The 19,938-nt window shown below is 36.8% G+C and overlaps 1 protein-coding gene and 1 non-coding gene across 2 annotated transcripts; one reads left to right on the plus strand and one right to left on the minus strand.

The window, feature by feature from the left end:
- The first annotated feature begins 557 nt into the window (after positions 1-557).
- Positions 558-6,328, plus strand: LOC147517373 (protein RETICULATA-RELATED 1, chloroplastic-like). Its single transcript, XM_086589599.1, has 8 exons — positions 558-1,111; positions 1,905-2,069; positions 2,166-2,258; positions 2,330-2,445; positions 4,346-4,444; positions 4,539-4,844; positions 4,933-5,097; positions 5,737-6,328. Exons 1-8 carry the CDS (start codon positions 761-763, stop codon positions 6,011-6,013), a joined length of 1,572 nt encoding a protein of 523 aa, XP_086445725.1. The 5' UTR covers positions 558-760; the 3' UTR covers positions 6,014-6,328.
- Positions 6,329-6,790: 462 nt separating this feature from the next.
- On the minus strand, positions 6,791-6,910 carry LOC147517374 (U6atac minor spliceosomal RNA). The gene has a single exon (XR_015214666.1). It is a non-coding gene; the product is annotated as a U6atac minor spliceosomal RNA (small nuclear RNA).
- Positions 6,911-19,938: the final 13,028 nt, after the last annotated feature.

Raw genomic sequence — 19,938 nt, forward strand, 5'->3', positions numbered from 1 at the left:
TATAAGAAATGAAGAAAATCATTTACCATAAGTCAAAAAATAAATACAAACAAATATGTTTATTACAAAAATACATAATAGTTGAAGAATATCGACTTCATATAAAAACATACTCTTTGTTATCATATAATTTACATTAGACTTTAGTCTTTTAAACTCATTCAAATCTTAAGCCTACACGGGCCTTTAATTTTCGACATTTAATCATTCAAAAAAAAAAAAAAAAAAAAAAAAAAAAATGCCTGGACCGCCTAGAGTCCGCCTAGACCGCCTAATCGGTCCGCCTAGACCTGTCTAGTTAGTCTACCTATTTTTTAAATGATTTGGGCCTAAGCGAGTCGGTTGAGCACCGCCTAGCACCTAGAGCCGCCGCCTAGACCAATTTTTAGAACAGTGATTGTTGCGCAAGTTTGTAAAAGAGGTAGTGGGCAAATGCACAGGTCTAGTTTATAAAGTACTTTTTAGACGATACATAACGGGCCTAATCTTTAAATCTACAACCAGCCCACTTAAGTTGTGAAGAAAAATGGCACACGTGCGATATATCATCGTATGGAAGTGGCAGATTGGGTTGGTCTTTTGTTTCTGTTGAGGATATGGGGTTGGTCTGACCGTCATCTCTCTGTCTCCTCTCAAAAACCCCATCCCCAAAACTTTGAACTGGAACACCCAAATAACAAAGAAAATATATCATATAACAGAAAAGTGGAATTAAAAAAAATCCCAGAGACCAAAAATATAAAATAATAAAAAGTAGACCATGTCTCATTCCATAACTCAGATTACAGCTCTAAACCCTAATCATCAAATCCCCAACACGAAAACACACAACAAAAACAAACCACTCTCATTCCCTATACCACGACGTCACCGCCCTTTCAAGCTTGTCCTCAAAGCTTCAACGTCAGCATCATCAAATGTAGTTGATGGTGGGGATTCTTTAGCTGTATTAGAAAGATGTTTTCAAGCTTCCCCTTCTTCTTCGGCTTCGGGGTCAACTGTTATGTTTGCTCCTACTATGAAAGGTGGACAGTACGGTGCATTTGGGGCTGTTACACTTGAGAAGTCTAAACTTGATATGACTAAGCCTCAAACTAAGTCTAGCCCTGAGGTATATCATTTCTTCCGAATTTACATTTTTTATTCATCATATAATGATTCTGTTATACATTAGACAATAGCATGGAATATCTGGAGTCAGGAAATATCACAAGGCTCAAGGAAATGCCTTACATATCCACTCACCTTAAGGGATCAAATTTTCAGGAAAGAGTGGACAATTGAAATATATTCCCACTCCTGTTTTTTCTTGGACAATAATTGGAACTCAGAATTCAGTTTGGATTCGCGTACAGATATAATTTGGGAACCTCTAGGCTCAGGTTTTAGGAGATGGGTGTTGCAATAATTCTTTCTGTACTATCATGTGAATTTTGTTACTTATTATCTCCATGAAAGTGACGCTATCTATGCAATTGGCGTGAAAGTGAAAATTTAAGATCTGTACGTCATTTTACTGTTGAAGTGAGGGAAAAGTTTGTTTTGTCTCCAGAAAGCTTAAAGTGAGCATTGGTTGCTTGTCCAGAGTCCCAAGTCCAGAGGCTGTTTATCTATAGACACTGGATGCCTCTCCATTGCCTTGATACTCTGAACTATTTCCACCTTTTGAACGAAATAGATAATGTAATTTTAGTATTGGAAAGTATGCTAGGGGTTAAACAGCTTGAACCCCTAGCATAGTGTATTACTGTGAACAAGTCGATGTCATTTGTTAAATAGTTGAGCTCCAGATATCTTGTTAGCTAATGAAGTTAGACTATGTTGTCTTTGAGTTAGGTTATTGTACTAGTCCACAAATTTTAAGAGTATTTGCTCTAACCGTTGGTGTTTTTGTATTTCTTCAGACTGCAATTGGGGGAGGTGGGGGAGACATTGGGAAGAAAGTTAATTTTGGTGGTGGTGATGGTGGTGATGATGGTGGTGATGACGACGACTACTTTGGTGATTTTGATGACTTTGATGAAGGAGATGAGGGTGGATTGTTTAGAAGGCGGCTTGTTCTTCAAGAGGTTGGCTATTTTATTGTTCAGAAAGCTATCTATCTAGTCGAGCACATTACATCAGTAAATTTAGGATTCTTATGATAATTTCTGTTTTGTTTCCAGCTTTTTGATCGGAAATTTGTTGATGCTGTCTTGAATGAGTGGCACAAAACAATGATGGATTTGCCTTCTGGGCTACGCCAAGCTTATGAGATGGTGAGGGCTACCAATAAAAACTTTTACTTTTAATGAGTCTATGCAAATAACTGACTGTTTTCGGCTTTCAGGGTTTGGTTAGCTCTGCACAAATGGTACGATACCTGGCAATCAATGCCAGGCCAACCACTGCTAGGTTCATTTCTCGAGCTTTTCCTCAAGGAATGTCTAGGGCTTTCATTGGAAGGTGATTGATTGAAAATCTAAATCATGCCCCGTTCATTCAATAGCCATTTAGTAACATCCACATCTTAATAAGTTTGGCATCTTTTTTCGTGATATTAATTGTATGGTACTATGGTCTTTATAAGAAATCATCCGAGGAAGGAAATTTTTATTTATTACATGAGTTCTGCAGTCAAAAGCAATGTTGTAAAAACGCTATGCGGTAGTCGGACGGTGGGTGAGCGTCTAGCACCCAGGCCTTCTAGCCAGCCCTTAGACAGGCTAGGTGCTAGACATTTTTTTCCCTAATATATATATTATGTATAATCACACACACCCACTACTTATCAAGCTTTACATACTTATAATAATTCAAATATTAAACACAAACAAAAGTACTTAAAAATGGTGTAAGAGTTGAAGAAAATAACAACTCAACTGCTTGAGTTGAACAGGGAGAAGAGAGGACTAGCAAAGTTGCTAAAACTTTTAGGTGATGATACTGGAGGTTTGGGGCTCGAACCCCACCAACATCAAAAAGTTACTGATCTCATATAAAACAGGCTTGTCAAAAATTAAAAAAAAAAAAAAGATTGACGAATGTGATCTGTTTTGAGCGGGATAAAGTGAAACATACTCTCTTTTGATCTTTAACAACTTGTAAAGGGCTTTTTTCTTTTAAGTTTAATTGTGTGTTAGTCTTTTAAACCCCTATTCAAATCTTAAGCCTTCTTGGGCCTTTTATTGTGGATAGTTTACCAAAAAGCCCGACCGCCTAGCTTGCCTAATCGGCCCACCATTTTGTGAACCGATTTTTGTCCTAGGCGAGAAGGCTGGGCACCATCTAGCGCCTAGGTGGCCGAACATTGGTCGAAAGTAATATCTTGTTCAGAAATCCATACTTGAAAAGACTTTATTTGTTGGTGTGCCCCACTTCAATTCAAAGATAAGGAAGCACATGCGGGAGAGAACAGTCTGCTGCTGCCAATCAATAGTAGTAAGGAAAAAAAGATATATCGACTTCTAAAGGTTTAGACAAACAAATCATCATAGGAAGTTTGTACCAGTACTTTTAAGACAATGTAAGACTGACTAGGAAATGCTACTAAAGGTATCCTGATCAAGCCATGCGCCTTTCCAAAACCTATTTGATGTGTCCTGCTTCTCCTTCCCCATTCAACTAAGAATTATTAAATAAATAAATAACTATCGTGAAACTATGCAATGCATCAAGTCTCTTAGTTATAAGGACGGTTAGGCAGACTGTATATCACTTGGTGGAGGTATATTATTTTTCATTACATTTATTGGAATGCCAAAACACAATTTAATTTAGTGTAACATAAGTTGTACTAGAAAGTAGATCCGTGCATACGCACCGGCTCTTTTAAAAACTTGCTCAACAATCATAACTATATATATATAAATTTTCTAACAAATCGTGATTTCTGTTTTGTCGCTAACCCATTTTAATTTCCTAATAATCAAGTCTTAAAACACCGTTTTAATTTCTCAACAAATTGTTTTAATTAAGTTTTAAAAACCCATTTTTTAATTGGGGAAAGGATCTCGTTTTAATTTAGAAGTGTGATTCCAGTTTTTAATAGGAGATGGATTCCCGTTTTAATTAGAAGGGCTAGATTTTTCTTTTTCAATAGGAGAGGAATTCCCATTATATTAGGAGAAGGATTCCCATTTTAATTAGAAGTGCTAGAATTTCTTTTTTCAATAAGAGAGGAATTTCCATTTTAATAGGAGTTGATGACGTGGAAATTTTAAAAGAGCTAGAAAAATACCCTTTGTGGGAGCTTTAATATTAATATATTGATTTGGCTTTGTTTTTCCATATTATAGACAATGATAGGTTCCATATCATAATTTCACTTTTAATACTAGTCTTGCTATATTTTTCTGTTATACAGAATGATTGCAGATCCAGCCTTCTTATATAAGCTTCTTTTGGAGCAAGCTGCCACCGTTGGTTCGTCCGTTTGGTGGGAATTCAGGAATAGAAAGGAAAGGTATACTATTCACTTAAACAGGTTCAAGGAGACAAAAATCTTATTGTGACTGTAGTACTTATTGTTGCTACGTGATTTCCATTCGATTTTCTAGGATAAAACAGGAGTGGGATCTGGCACTTATTAATGTGCTGACAGTATCAGCTTGTAATGCTATTGTTGTTTGGTCACTCGCTCCTTGTCGTTCATATGGGAATACTTTCCGATTTGACTTGCAAAATACAATACAGAAGCTTCCAAACAATATTTTTGAGAGGAGCTACCCACAACGTAGTTTTGACATACAGAAAAGAATCCATTCTTTCTTCTATAAGGCGGCAGAGTTGTGTATGGTTGGAGTGACCGCTGGAGCAGCCCAAGGTGCATTGTCAAAGTTTCTTGCCAGTAAGAAAGGGGATAGGTAACTGCTTATTCCACCTTTATTTTCTTATTGTATTTCTAGCAGTTCAGAAAATATATATTCTTATATCTGCATATTTTTATGACAGGGTATCTGTGACAATGCTAACTGTGAGTTCTAATGCATTTGGTTATGGGGCTTTTTTGGGTCTTTATGCAAACCTGCGCTACCAACTTTTATGCGGAATTGATAAGTCGATGATGAATTATTTTGATGTTATTGGAGTAGCGCTATTCTTTAGCACAGCTTTGAGGTACAGTCTTCTCCCATGAAATGATTCATCCATATGCATCCTAGTAGCCTTTTTATGAGTAGTTTCTATTGGAACTTATTTGATCCAAGTAAAAATGGTTTTCATGGTTTCATCATGTAGTATACATATTGTATGACTGGCTGTTTACCCTAGGAATCAGGACCATTTCTTTTAGGGTGTCTTGCTACTCCGCAGCTTTTACTGCTTACCTTTCGAATATCGTATATTTGTTTTGAGAATACTTTATAATAAGATTTAAAAGATTTTTAATATTTCTAGGAAGATGCCCCATCTATTACCAATTTCTTTCAGGGCGTGTGCGCATTTAAGTTTAGAGTGACTTGCAGCTCACTTTTGAGCCAAAAATGATGGCTCCACTTTCATCTTAGGGTGTTATTACTTATTAGGCTCTAATAAGGGAGACAATATGCAATAAGACGAGAATGTCAGCTCACATTTACCATTTCCCTACCATTGTAGACTGTATGGAGTGACTACGGTCTTCTTATTATTTGATGACTGAAAAGATTCCAGTATCTCACTACTCCGTACAGTGTCTACTCATCAATGATGTCTTTTGGTTTTATCTTTGTTTCATAAGTTCTTGCATCTTGGGTAATTGTGACATGTCACATGCAGGGTATTAAATACACAAGTTGGGGAGACATCAAGGCTTGCTTGGCTTGGGGTGGAAGCAGACCCATTAGTTCAATCTGAAAACCTATTAAAGGCGTACAACAGATCATCGGAGGAAGTTGCTAGTCCTTCTTCAAAGTGGTTCATATCAAAAAATGCCGTTGTTTCTGGTCTTGGTCTCCTTGGCATCAAACAGGGTAACAATGATCACGAGGCTGCCCCCCCAAAAACGAGGAGGAAGCGGATTGTAAGGAAAAAGGTGACTACAACTTCGGCATAGCTTGGAGGCAGTCTCTTCACCTAAAGTGAAAAACAATTTTGTAGCGAAGATCCAGTTGAAGGAGGACTCTGTGATCCTTGGAAGCGACCGATGGTGTTATATGGATTGTTGCTCTGAATGCAGACTGCATTGATTTGGCAACGGTTGAAGAGGGAGAGAGGGCGAGGTTGCTCTAATTGTTTTCTGTCATTGCATGTTCACATATATTGACAACTCAAGTCTGATGATTATATAATTTTGAGTGAAGCTGTATTTTCAGTACTCGGGTCTCTTTCGGTGTTACAAAGATTTGGGTATTCGATTCATTTGGATTCATGTTTTTGTCTTCTTAGTAGTATTATTATTTTAAATTTTAGCATGGTATTACTTCGAAGTATTTGTAACTACCGTTAATATAATGTTTTCTTAGTATTAATTCTCATAAGAAGTAATTAAACCAGAGAATTGCACAACGGTGATTTGATATTTTCCCTCTACTAGGTAGCGTAAGGGCAGATACATGATCAAGTGAATCCTGATGTGTTCAGGCATGTATCTCTTCCTGAAAATGTTTTTGTATCAAGTTCACAACTGCCAACACGCGCTTCGGCTGAATGCCTGAATCACTGGCCACTAGGTGTGGTTGGATTTTGGGCTAACAGGGAGATCCACCGAAGTGGGTAGAGCCTCAACCAGGTGTGATAGGGCGAGGTTGCTATTTTCCCTCTACTAGGTAGCGTAAGGGCGCTTCGGCTGAATGCCTGAATCACTGGCCACTAGGTGTGGTTGGATTTTGGGCTAACAGGGAGATCCACCGAAGTGGGTAGAGCCTCAACCAGGTGTGATAGCATGTAAGCCCGAAGGCTGTTCCCGTCCCTATCAGGGGAGATGCCAACCGTCTCTCCTTTCTAGGAACACATACAAATGATGCTTGTAGTGTCATGATATACCTCGATGTGTATGATTCCTTGTTCAATGTGGGACTAATCTACTATCACCTTCACCTCTCTCTATATTAAAGCAGAGTACACCTGAAGTAGACAATCTCTCTCCTAAGAGAGAGTTCTCCCACGTGGACACTTTTAATAATTATATAAGTGTATTTAGTTTCCTAATTGAACTTGAATTTTTAAGTAAACAAATATAATTTACCGCTTAATAATTACATCTATCTTTGTGTATTTAGTTTCATAATTGAGCTTGAACTAACAAATATAATTTACCCAAAAAAAAAAGGTAAACAAATATAAGCCACATTTAGAAATCAATTCCAATCCGATCAGGAAACAAATAGCCCGTGAAATTTGACCATTTGTTGCTTTCAAAACATGAATTCCTATGCAAGGTTTCCATTAGTTACTAAATCTTCACTTCAATGAATTTATCTTTAACTAATTCCTACAATTGCATATCGCGATATTCATTAATATCTACAATATTTATGGTCTTGGTTGGGATACTTGCTGCAAGTATTTACAGCCGTGAGTGCATGAGATACGTTATTGATTAAATTTCCATACCTTACTGTAGTATCTAATGGTGGAGCAAGATAAGAAATATGATGAATGGTTTTCTTGGTAGATGGATTATTAAGACCACTCTTTCTTTCCGCAGGTATGTGTAGTATGCTTTCTTTTGGGTGTATAATACTAAATCTATATTGTCGATCGAGGCTATGGCGTTCAAGGCTTCAACCTATGGTACGGTGTTCAATCTTTTAGTCTTTTACCTTATGTAGAAAAACTCTGATATTCAAAGCTTCAAGCTATTTTGTACGGTGTTATTTATATATTAATTATGGAATATGCATGTATTGAATTGATTATGAATAGGTTATATATATAGGATCCATTGAACTGATTTTTGGTAAATAAAGTGTATATGATAATGGAGTAGTGCTCTGATTTTTGTTCAATTTGTTCATTGTTAGATGTGTGCATGATGTTACTCTAACTATGTCTTCAAGAATGTAGTTATTGAATGTAGTTGATGGAAAATTATAACAAGAAAGAGTGAACAACTTTGGAATTATTGTAGCTCCAACAAAATGGGTAGACATTGAATTGGCTTGGCTTAATTAATAGAAGTGCTTAACTTAGCTTAAGCGATTATATACAACTTTGGCAGATTATCGATATATATCGGTTTCATATAATCAATTTAATTATATTTTTTCTTAAAAAAGAGTTCGTGTTCAAAAGTTGTGTCTCCTCTCCCGCTCAAAAGCTAAGAACCTTAAGGACACGTACACATTCCTAAAAATAATGGCATAGCCTCAAAACTCAACGATTACAATAACAAATCTCAAAGATAGTACTCATTGTCAACATGTGATGTGTAGCAGTGTAGGTGCAGTATTGGCGTCATTTATGAAGCTTTTTCTAATAGATAAGTACTCAAAGACCGGGTTATAGATCGAGAATGCTACAATGGTTACAGTTTTACAAACATCTACTACAATATATTCACAAGCAAGCTAAGAATTGAGGCATCTAGACATGATCATGCCAGTCACATCAAGTTATATGTACTACTAATCACTACGGTATTTATCCCAAATTGAAATTGATTGGTCCAACTTAAACTACATTACCTGAAATATGTTTTTTGTTAGTTATTTATCTTTCTATCATATGCTCTCTGAGCTAAGCAATTGTTTGATATACAAGGTAAAAGAAGTGACTCATTAAATTCAGCAAATTGAGGAAATTACCACCCAAGCAAAATTTCAAAAACAATTTCGACAAAAACTATCTAAAAGATCCCGGCCATATGGCCGGGTCAAAAACCTTGTCTATATACTAAAGCAGAGACCTCTTAGAGAGATTTTTCTCTTTCCTAGGTGGCACTCTAATATGATAAATAACTTTTTCTTTCTCCTACGTGGCTTTCTACCATGCCATATGGACTCTTTAGAGAGTTTGATTCAATTTCCACTTTCCAAAAGTGTCTACTTACGATTAATATAGCTCTACCACATGATTTCCTATTTTAGTACAACTTTCCCAACTTAAGTGCAATTCAAATTAGCCCCTACAAATTCCGCATGTATAAAAAATATATCAATTATTTCCTAAAAAATAGGAAACATGGTCTTATTACCCACCCCCGTCCCCACTCCCCAAATCCCCAAATTATGTACGTATAGATTTTTCTTCAATGTTGGAATTAAATATCAACATCAGCCATTTCACAAAACGTACTATTTTAGTACAACTCTCTCAACTTAAGTGCAATTCAAATTAGTATGTACAATTATTTTCTAAAACATAATTATTTTTAACTAACTATTATTTCCTCAAAAATAGGAAAGAAATTACCCTACAAATTCCGCAAAAATAATTATGTTTAACTAGCAAAGAGAATGTCGTCATAAAATTGTAGGCATTGACACCACCAAAATAAATGTGCATAATGAGACTTGAAATGAAACACACTCATTAAATTCAAAGTTATAAAAGAATGACAATTGCACTGAATTAAGCAAGACTTGGCACCAAGACATCTCCATCCGCTCCTGTGAATAGATTTTGATCTTTCATGTTGGAATTAAAGAAAAGAAGATCATTATTGTTGTGGCCAAGTAACTTCATTTCCAGTTAAATAACCTTTTGATCGGAACCAAAAATTAAGCAAACAAAGTTGTGTTGCCTAGCGTATAGAGTCTCGTTTTGTGTTTTCCTATTATATAATTTCTTTCTAATTGACTCAGAGAAATTGTGTGTTTGTCAAAAAATCATGAAAAAAGTCTAGAAATTATGTTATGTATGTGTGTAGGTTCCATCTTAACGTAGAATCCATTTGACATAACATCACAAAAACCTTGACTGGAAATGGGGCTTTTGCTTGGACGTCAAAGGGGCTTGGGGAATGGGACATATGGGATAGACTGATGATAGGCGCATTAGAGCATAGGACACACTTGGTCCAAATAAATACCTATTTTGAAATATTGACAATGGGCGAATAATACGCTAGGGATGAGATCGACCAACTGTAACTTGGAAAAATACCATAATTTATTTAAAATAATCTATAAGAAGGAAATAAAGAATAAGATAAATTGAGTAGGGCAAATACACAAGGAGACTCTTAATTGTTGAGATGGCCAAAAAAATTCGAATTAAGCTATCAAGTTTAATATTAAGGGGACTGGGGGAGATAAAAAAACTTTAATATTTTGTACTTATAACTTATAACTTATAAGTTCTTACTACTATAAATGCTTGCTACAGTTTGTACCTAAATAGATTAATTGTGATGTATTAGTTGGGGTGTTCACGTGTGGTGTCAGGAGTTGCTACCAAATGCATAGTTAAAACATTCTGTATATTGAAAGGGTTTAACTAAAGCATCACATTTTGTGCTTGAATTAGATCGTAAAAATTTTAAATGTAAAATCTATTAAAATGAAGCATTTCCTATTATGAAACTCTCGATTTATAGGGGAAGTTTAAATCTTATTAGCCTCAGGGATAAGGCGGGAAAATAAAATAATATATAACCACAGCCACATTATAACTCGAGAGTTTCATAATAGGGGAGGGATAGAGCCACATTATAACCACAGCCAATCCCAGCCCTCTACTCACTTAAGATCTGACGGATCCAGTTTTAACTCAGAAATAAGGGATGGCACTGTTGCTACAGTAATTTCGGAAACTTTTTTCACCGCAACCAAAACAGAAATTGAACAAAATTTAGATCGGAAACACCTTCTTCTCCACTGAAACACTCCTCTCTCCTCTCTCAAAATACACCACCACCACTCCAAAATACTAAAGTTAAACACATTCTCCCCAAAATTAGATCGCCCCCATTTCTAAACACCTTCTTCACTAAAAAATGTTGACTTTGCTCTCTCCAAAATTAGACGCCTCGCATAGGTAACTGTCGAGCTCCCACTTCTTTCTCCCTCTCTTAATTTCTCTCTTAAATCGATATGAATCAGCACAAAAAATTCGTTGATTTCAATTTTGTTGGTTTGATTAAATCGATGGGATTTGTTGTAACTTTTTGCAAATGGGGATGAGTTTGGTTGGTTTTTTGTACTTTTGTAATTGTTGCCCCCGGTTAAGTAATGGGCTATGTATGTTTGCAAATGGAGATTAAATCGAAGGAACTGTATATGGAGGTTTGGAGAACCCAAAATTAACATTGAATAGAAATGTTAAGCTGAGAGCTGGAATCAACACGATTTCTCTTTTAAGCATTGTTGTTGGCCTTTCGGTTTGTTCTTTATCCCATTGAATTATTATTTTTTTATTCTATGGAGCATTGTGGTAAGAGATGTATCAAAATCTGACTATACTACATTTTTTGTTGTTTATGATTGAGTTTAGAATGTTGGTCCTCATTTTGAGACATGGAACACTTTGGGGTTCTTGGTCCAGTTATGCTAAATGGTCTCAACGAGGGTAGAAGAGGTTTGACATGCAAATGTGTGTTGTAGGTGTGTGGAGATGGATGGTTGGGCTTCTTGGTGTGTGTAGTGTAGGTAGTGTCTTCTGCTGGTGTGTGTGATGTTGTTGTGTGCACCGTGTGGGGGCTGCTAGTGTGTGGGCTACTGCTGTGTAACTGGGAGAGTTCAGGTGTGCTTATGTGTATGTTGCTGCTGTGTGAAGTGTAGGTTGCACTATGCTGTTGGTGTGTGATGCTGATGTGTGTGAAGTGTGGTGTGTAGTGTTACTAGTGCAGATGTGTGTTGCAGGTGATGGTGCTGGTGGTTGGGCTATTGGTGTGTGGTTGTTGGCTGTAGTGTGCTACTGGTGTGTGATGCTATAAGAAAAAAAAGAAAGATGACTTCAGGGAGACTACTATGCGAGACTGTAGAAGAGTTACTATGCGAGTGATGTGAATTTCTTTGCATTGTATTGTTGCTATGCTTTTAAGTATTTCCATTGTTGAAATTGTTTTGGTTTTATGAATGTAAAACAGTTGTGTATTTATCCTTAGCAAGGAGCTGAAACTAGATTGCCTTTGTACTATTTTCAGATATTTGTTGAACAGACCAAACTTTAGCCGATTAGCTTTGTGAACTAATAGTAATAGCAGTCTTGATTTCATATTGTTCTTCGGTTCTGTGTGACGATTGTTTCTTTACTTCAACATTTCGTCGTCTTCAATCTTGATTTCTTTATATAAAATATATAAGTACATGTAATGAGGTTGGAAGTGTCAAGTGAGTTGATCCTCTTTGATTTTGGAACTTATGCTTGCAATTATTATTTGTATATTGATGCTCCGTCCCAATCACTCTACTCTATTAAGGTGTGGAAGTATGTAAGCCGCATGATGTTGGTTTATCAAACATACATAGTTAGTTGATATTAGCTTTTACGACCACTTAGAGTTTAGAACTCTCTAAATTGAAGCAAAAGAAATCAAGGTTCCTTACTCACGATCTTCGTTGAGTAGAGTTAGAATAAGGATTCGAACTACCTAAAGTATAGAACAACTACAAATTGGATGTTACAATAAGGGAACTAAGGAGTAAGGTTATAATACTAGGTTTCTTCCTAACAAACATTAAAGCAAAACATTTAAGTTTGAAATCATGCACTTAAACAAAATACAAATTACTAAAAAGAAAGGTGGAGAGTTAATCCTCCTCATGTGAAACTATCATTAGTTGTTTATTTGAAAAGGTTTTGATTCTTCCTAGACTCATAGACAAGTCCCTAATGGAAAAATAGAATTGATCCCTAGCATGCATGGCTCACTTAAGAGCTCATACATGCTAGCAAGTGAAACCAAACAATGACTTATCTCTAAGCTCATTGTTTGATTTCTAACTAGACACTACACCAACTATCATTTTGGGATAGGATGTAGTGTTAGTTGTTCATCCTAAAAACCTACCAAACTCACAACCAATGTTTTTTCCCTCACATGAGTTGGATTAACTCCCCAAAAGGGAAGTTAGCTCATGATCCTTGGGACAAGGACTTATGAACTAATAAAAACTCCAAAGAGAAAGAGAGAGAGAGAGAAGAATTAACAACAACCAAACTCACTTCTATTATATCTCTAGAAGAACAAGTGTTCCTCCATTAAAACTATTACAAGCTTTTTGCAAAATAAAAACTAAAACTAACTTCTCATTTTCACTAAGGAACTAAAATAATGTCATGTGAGGAAAATAAGTCAAGGGAGTAAATGGAGTATCCCCCACCTTTGTCTAATTTCTTCTCCATTTGAGAGAAATCTCATTTCCTCCCACGTGAATTAACAAACCACATTGATTCATTTTTATCTACCACATTAAAACAAAGTGACACCTTGCCTTTTTCTCACTATTAACACCTAATCTAATTTATTACATGCAAGGTGTCAACTTTGCACCAATAATTTGTTATCTTTGTCTTAACATGCTCCATGATTGATTACTCATCCAATCTTGTGGCCCCGCATAGTGGGTCCATGTGCAGTCCAGTGGCAGTCCGGTATTTTGGGCAGTTTTACAACTTCCCGCTATCGCGTAGAGTTCATCGCCTACGATTGTCCGAAAGCAGCTCTCTTGTCGCGATTCGAGTCCCGGTTCGGCGGTAGGAGCTTTGGAAGTTTGATGCTTCAACGTGGATTTGGAAGAATTCATATATCACGGTGTTCCTCGTGCTTTATTGCGGGGTTTAACCAATATTTCCATGTTTCTTTGAAATACCGCAAAAGTATGAAAACATATTTATTTCATGATTATTAAACACATAATGAACCAAATTTATATGTCTCAATGGGGTTTCATAATACACTTTTGGGTGCTTATCACACTACCCCCAAAAAGACTTTGCTTGTCCTCAAGCAAAGAAGAGACACTAAAATAGATAAGTGGCCAAAAATGTGTAGTCCTAAACTAATTCTCGTTTCGCAGAGTGCGATTGCATTGACCATATGCAACAAGGCCTTAAACCACTAGGAATTCCCTAGTGGACGAGTTATAGCCTCGTGAGAGTTTTCCAGAAAAGATACTCACAAACTTTATTTATACTACAAACGACTTCGATGATGTAAACTTGTTTCCTAAATTAATCTCAGATATCCATACATCTCCTTAGCAGGGAACGAGGATTTATTTCTTTGAAACTCAAGTTAATATGTATTCAATAATTAAAACATCTACATATGATTATTCATGCAGTGAACTTTTCATTGAAATATACTAGCAGGGTTGTTTCTGGATCCTTGGAGAGCATACCTAAATGGGTTCTCACAGGTATGTGTTGAAACACATATTCACTCAAAATTTTCCCACTCAGGTTTTGTTAACTCCAGTGTGCAGTGGGCACACGTTTCCTTACATCTCAATGACAGTCAGAGGAGCCGATGTCGATCAATCACATCTACTACTTATTATCACACCACCCTACTCCTAATTGAGCTAGAGGTCTTTATTAGGTATTGTGGGGCTTAGGTGATAGTGTACAAGAAAATGGAAATGGATAATCAAAATTTACGAGTATGAGAGAATAGGGTCTTCATATATTTACACTAGAGAAATCCTTGTTTCCCTTCCTTCTTCTAACTGAGTTTTTCCAACCTTGTTCTTAAGCCTCTGGATACTCAAGATTTTTTTTTTTTTTTTTTTTTTTTTTTTTTTTTTTTAAGAACATGATTATATTTTCCTTTTAAAGCAAGTAACCCACTTATATTTGGGACAAGTCTTTCTCTTTATTCTTTCCACATTTCATCCTATTTCTCATACTCATCACTTAGGTAGGTTCTTTTATTTGGTTTAATAAATGGGTAAGGAATTTTTGGTGAAAGTGAAAGGTTTGATGAACGGTTCATTGGAGGTGACTAGCGGTAAAATTTGTAACAGTAAGAATTTTTTAGCTATGTCGATCCAAAGAAGGCCTAAATTCTCGCCTAGGATTCGGTGGTGATCAAGTAAGTAGATCGTAATTTCCTCTAATCGAAAAAAAACTACTCCTCTCGTGTCATCACACACAAATCACTCATATCAAGGCTTTTGGTTAGATTCTCCACGGGGGTTTATAGTTTAAGTAACTAACCGTTGTTTCCGAAACTTACTGCTATGTACAATCAATGATACTCGATTACATGAATATTCATGAAAAGATGTATAAACTATTATGTCACGTATTATCTAAAGTTTCTTAAAACAAATCCTAATTCGGATACTAATGTGAGATTTCTAGACAATTTTCATCATTGAAAAGGAAACAAGACTTTGTCACTAAGTACAATTATTAATATGAAAATAAAACTATATATAGGCTACAAGATGCCTAATTTTTGCTACAGGTTTAAAGCACCCCCAAACAGAATGATGCTTAGTCCTCGAAGGATCAATAATTAAAGAGAGAAAGTACCTGAGAACCGTGAGCAAAATTAGGGCTAGATTCTTTGGAACAACGAGAGGTTGGAGATCATAATATATTATTCAGAAAGAACAAGAAAATGTTCAATAGCACACTAAACATAGCACACGATATAATAAACCACAGCATACGAAACATGAAAAACAATAGCACACCAAACAAAAGGTTTAGCTAGATATATGTACAATGGCAAACTCAAGTTTACCATCCAGCAGGACGTGAAGGTCTGGCGTCCTCTTTAAGGAAATGCATTTCCTTAGCATCGCGCCAATAGATAATAGTCTGCCAAATTTCTGCCCATTCTTTGTCTCCGGATTCTCTCAAATTGGTCTTCATCTTTTCGTCCTTTGGGTAACATCGAACATGCCTCAGGTATCGAGCGGGACGCTTCCATTGACGAAACCTCAATGAGCGAATGATTCTGTTTGCTGGGCACATGGAATCCACCTTGACCCAGTCATGAAAAGTAGCTGCAAACTGTGGGAAATGTGTCTTCATGATTCGGCAAGCGGTGACTGGTAAAAGTATATACTTATCCTGAAAAGTTCGAGCTCGTTTCAGGCTGGAGATAACACAACCCATAATGTTAAATAATGCATGACCCTGAGCTAGTGCACTGAATACAACGCAAGCAGCCTCATTGGCAGTAGAAAAATGCCAATCTCCCATAATGTTTAGGAGTACAAATAACATGGCAGTCCCCATGTTCATGGTCATGCTTGCTAATGGAATGGTGATGTTTCGCCATGGCACATGGCCATCTCCTTCCCGTTTGATCACAAGACCATCACCATAAGAGTCGCGAAACGCTTGCCACTGAAAGGAACGGTAAGAATTATGAAAGATGTACTGCCAAGATGCAGCTGGTTCGTGATATGGGAGGTCCAAAGATAGAGCAAGTTGTTGTTCAGAAAAGATATGAGGTGTGTCATCAACTCGGATTGTGAACCCGTCTAAGTAGAAACCATGCGCATGGTTGAATGCTGGTGTGTCATCCATATTAGCATAAAAGTATGCAGCCAAACTAGGAGAATAAGTTTGGTCAGGTTGAAGAATTAGGGAAGACCACCCAATGTTTGTGATGTAATCATGGAAACCATAGGCATTGGAATCCATCATAGACTGAAAGGATTGCTCAGGAATGAGTTTGGGAGGGACCATGGATGATGAAGATGCTGTGTTTGATGAAGATGCCATGGTGGATGAAGTAATAAACTAGGTACGGCAACTGGATGGAAAAATGAGTATGTAAGAAAATAGACCCTCCTGTAGCACATGTTACAATTATATTAGTCACAATGGAAATGATGACAATCCTATTATGCATTTCATACAAAATAAAACAAAAAGATAAGATAAAATACATAGTACAACGGAAAAAACGTAATAACATATATGATTATATACTTATTGACTTAGTAATATCATGGATTCTGATATTGATCTAGGAGATGCATATTTTGCACTAGACTGTTTAGGTCTTCTATTTGTTGGCCGAGCTGCATCTGAATGTCCCCTTGGCTGGCAGAGAGTACAGTTTGATTTTCCATTAGGAGCGCGTGATTTTGCAAGGATTTAGAATGAGTTTCCAAGATCTCTTCATGTTCAACATCATGAGTTGCTTGACGATCTTGGAAATCCTGAAGAGTTGTGATGATGATATTCTGACGAGCGTGTAGTTCCCTCAAACCCTGATGAAGGAGTTTAATGCCGTCCATAGGATTAATAATATTCAGCATGGCATTTTCATCAAATAAATGGTCAGAATTTGAGCTTGGGGTGTTCTGCTCATCTATCAGAGTATTAGGGGTCCAAAAACCAACAGAGTAGTCTGTTTGAAAGACCTTTATATATGCTCTTTGAAGGGGTGTCTCTGGAGAAATTACTGGATAACCCCAACGCATCATAATCTGCGTAACCAAAGTGGGTAGAGCTGCTGACCTTCTTGTTTTCTTGGTGATTACGTTCCAGAGGTGTTGGATCATACAAAAGTCATCTCTCTGAGTTTGCAAAATCCAAAGTAGGTGAAGTTTGTGCTTTTGTGACTTCAGATTGGTGTGATGTACCTAACACATTATGTCCCAACCAAAGGAGCACAACACGCTGATTACGTTTCAAAGAGCGTTGAAGAACAATGTGATGTGTATTTTCGACGTCGCCATGAGATACGGTAGCTCGCAGTAAAGTTTTTGCCGGAATCAAATGATGACTCTTGAAAAAGGGACTCTGGTTATTTATTGGGATTTGAAGTATGTCGGAGATCATGTCCTTATTCAATTCCAAACGTTGTCCATAGGCATTGAAGTAGAATCTTCCATCTTCATAACCGCTAAATTGGTAGAACATCAAAACCAATTCTCGGAATAACTAGTCGATGAATGATATAGAAGAAGCGCCCGGCCCACGACGACGATTTCAGTGTCAAAATAAGGAGAAAACCGGCCCTCTTCGAAAGATTTCAGGTAGTCTTTCTCTGCCGTTATTTTTCTTGGTTGAGCCATTATTGAGGGAAGGATAGTGAAAATTGTATGAATAAGAATGGCTTAAAAAAAAGAGATTTATAGCCAATCTGGAGTCCAAGTGTAGTTAATGACCCATGTGATTATGAACAGCATCATAGGGGATCCACAGTAAGTCTTTGTCATGTCAGATATCCAAATATAATTAATGAGATTGTTGAATGTTTAGAAAATACGGAGGAAAGTTTCACAGGGTAGTTAAACTTACACGTAATTTCAGAATTGATGATCATAACTCAGTAATAGAATATGGATAGAATAATCGAGCTGCATATGTGACAAGTGTTATGTGTACCTTGTAGCGTGCGTGATTTTCTCTGAACACCATGTGTATCCATTAATGATTTTGGTGAATTTTTGGATGGCCTTTCTTTGTTATGGTTTGCTTATTTATTTACTTATTATTATTATTATTATTATTATTATTATTATTATTATATATATATATATATATATATATATATATATATATATATATATTTATTAGAGACGAAAAAGACAACTAATAGACACAACTAATTAATACGGAACTTCTCCATTTAATAATGTACCCGCATAAAATGTGTGAGAATTATTTAACACACCATACTAATATACAAAATGAAAATCAAAAAAAAAAAAAAAAAAAAAAAAAAAAAAAAAAAAGACAAACGGTTACATAGATCTAGTTATGCTGCATCGTGGTATGCATGAGTGACAAGAGAATGATGATAAACACTGTCATCACAATTAATGTGATAGCCCATTCGCGTTGCTCCTTTTCCCATCGCTCTAGTTTATTCATTATTGTCAAGAAATTGAAAATTTGTGAAGAAGAAGTTGTGAAGATTGAGATAAGGGAATGAGTGAAAGAGGAAAGGAGAGTTGTATTTATAACTTGATTTCTGACCGTTGGGCATCTGACCGTTTGGATCAGTCCGTTGGGTTCTGACCGTTGGGCTTTGAGAGTAGGCCCAATGAATCAAGGAGCAATCTCATATTTTTTGAAAGTACTATATTCGCATAACATAAATAATTTCTCATTTAAACCGTCTGGAGATACAAAATTATGAGAAGTCAACCGATATATAATAATTTAGCACTAAAAATAAAAAATGCAATGCATTAGGGAAATAAATGACATAGTCATTTTAAAACCAAAGAAAATAAACAACTCTTCGAATCCTCCCAAGTTAGCGTAAGATGAACCCGGTTTCTACGCCTTCGCCACGGCGAACTTCAGCCGAAAGTTGATCAAGGTGAATGTGGCCTATAGATCAGCAAACCGATCTTGGAATTGCTGGCGATTAGCCATCATCATTCTCTGGAATTGGCCTTGGCGATTTCTCATTTCTTCTTTGGAATTCATTCTCGAAGTAATCATCTCTTCCTGGCGAAGAAACATCCCTCGCATACTAGAATTCATGTTCCTCAAGGCATCCATAGGAGTATTTATTCGGCGCGATGGTATCTTCGTTAAAACAGCGAGTCTGGTGGTGAAAGAGGAGGAGGAGGTACGCGTTATCATGCTCAATGTCATCTCTAGCTACCGGTCCCAATGGTCCAAAACACAAGTCTCAAAATTCCAAAATTCTCGAAAGCCCTTGTTTCAATGAAAGGCGAGCGACCGAACCCTAAATTAAGCATAAGCCGAAAGTAACAAGTACAATGCAGAGGAGCTGACCTTTGCTTGGCTGACGCTGTCGTAAGAATATGGCCCGGAAATGGACCATACAGAAGTCGCGCTTCCTCTCTGTAGGATCCACGGCAGATGCAAGAAAGTCTTGTTCACGCCGAGGTCTTTGAAGTTCCAATGACATTGTCGCCAACCATTGAGTGACGGCTAATTGGTTACGCCTGGCGAATCTTTGGTACACGCAGATTCGAGCGGTGTTTGTACTCTCCCTCGAGAAGCGTGTCAAACATCAAATCCCTCGTGGTCGGATACTCGACAATAATGTAGTCGGGGGCTATCCGAAAGTTAATCGAATCTGCGTAGTATTCAAATCAACTCAACCAAGTGAGTTCACGTTCCATCCCATCCGCCAGTAATCCAAAATTAGCCACCGCTGAAACCTCCATTGTTATAAAATTTCAACACCAAATC

The sequence above is a fragment of the Coptis chinensis genome, chromosome 2 (assembly GCF_015680905.1).
Source record: "Coptis chinensis isolate HL-2020 chromosome 2, ASM1568090v1, whole genome shotgun sequence".
NCBI classification, from domain to species: Eukaryota; Viridiplantae; Streptophyta; class Magnoliopsida; order Ranunculales; family Ranunculaceae; genus Coptis; species Coptis chinensis.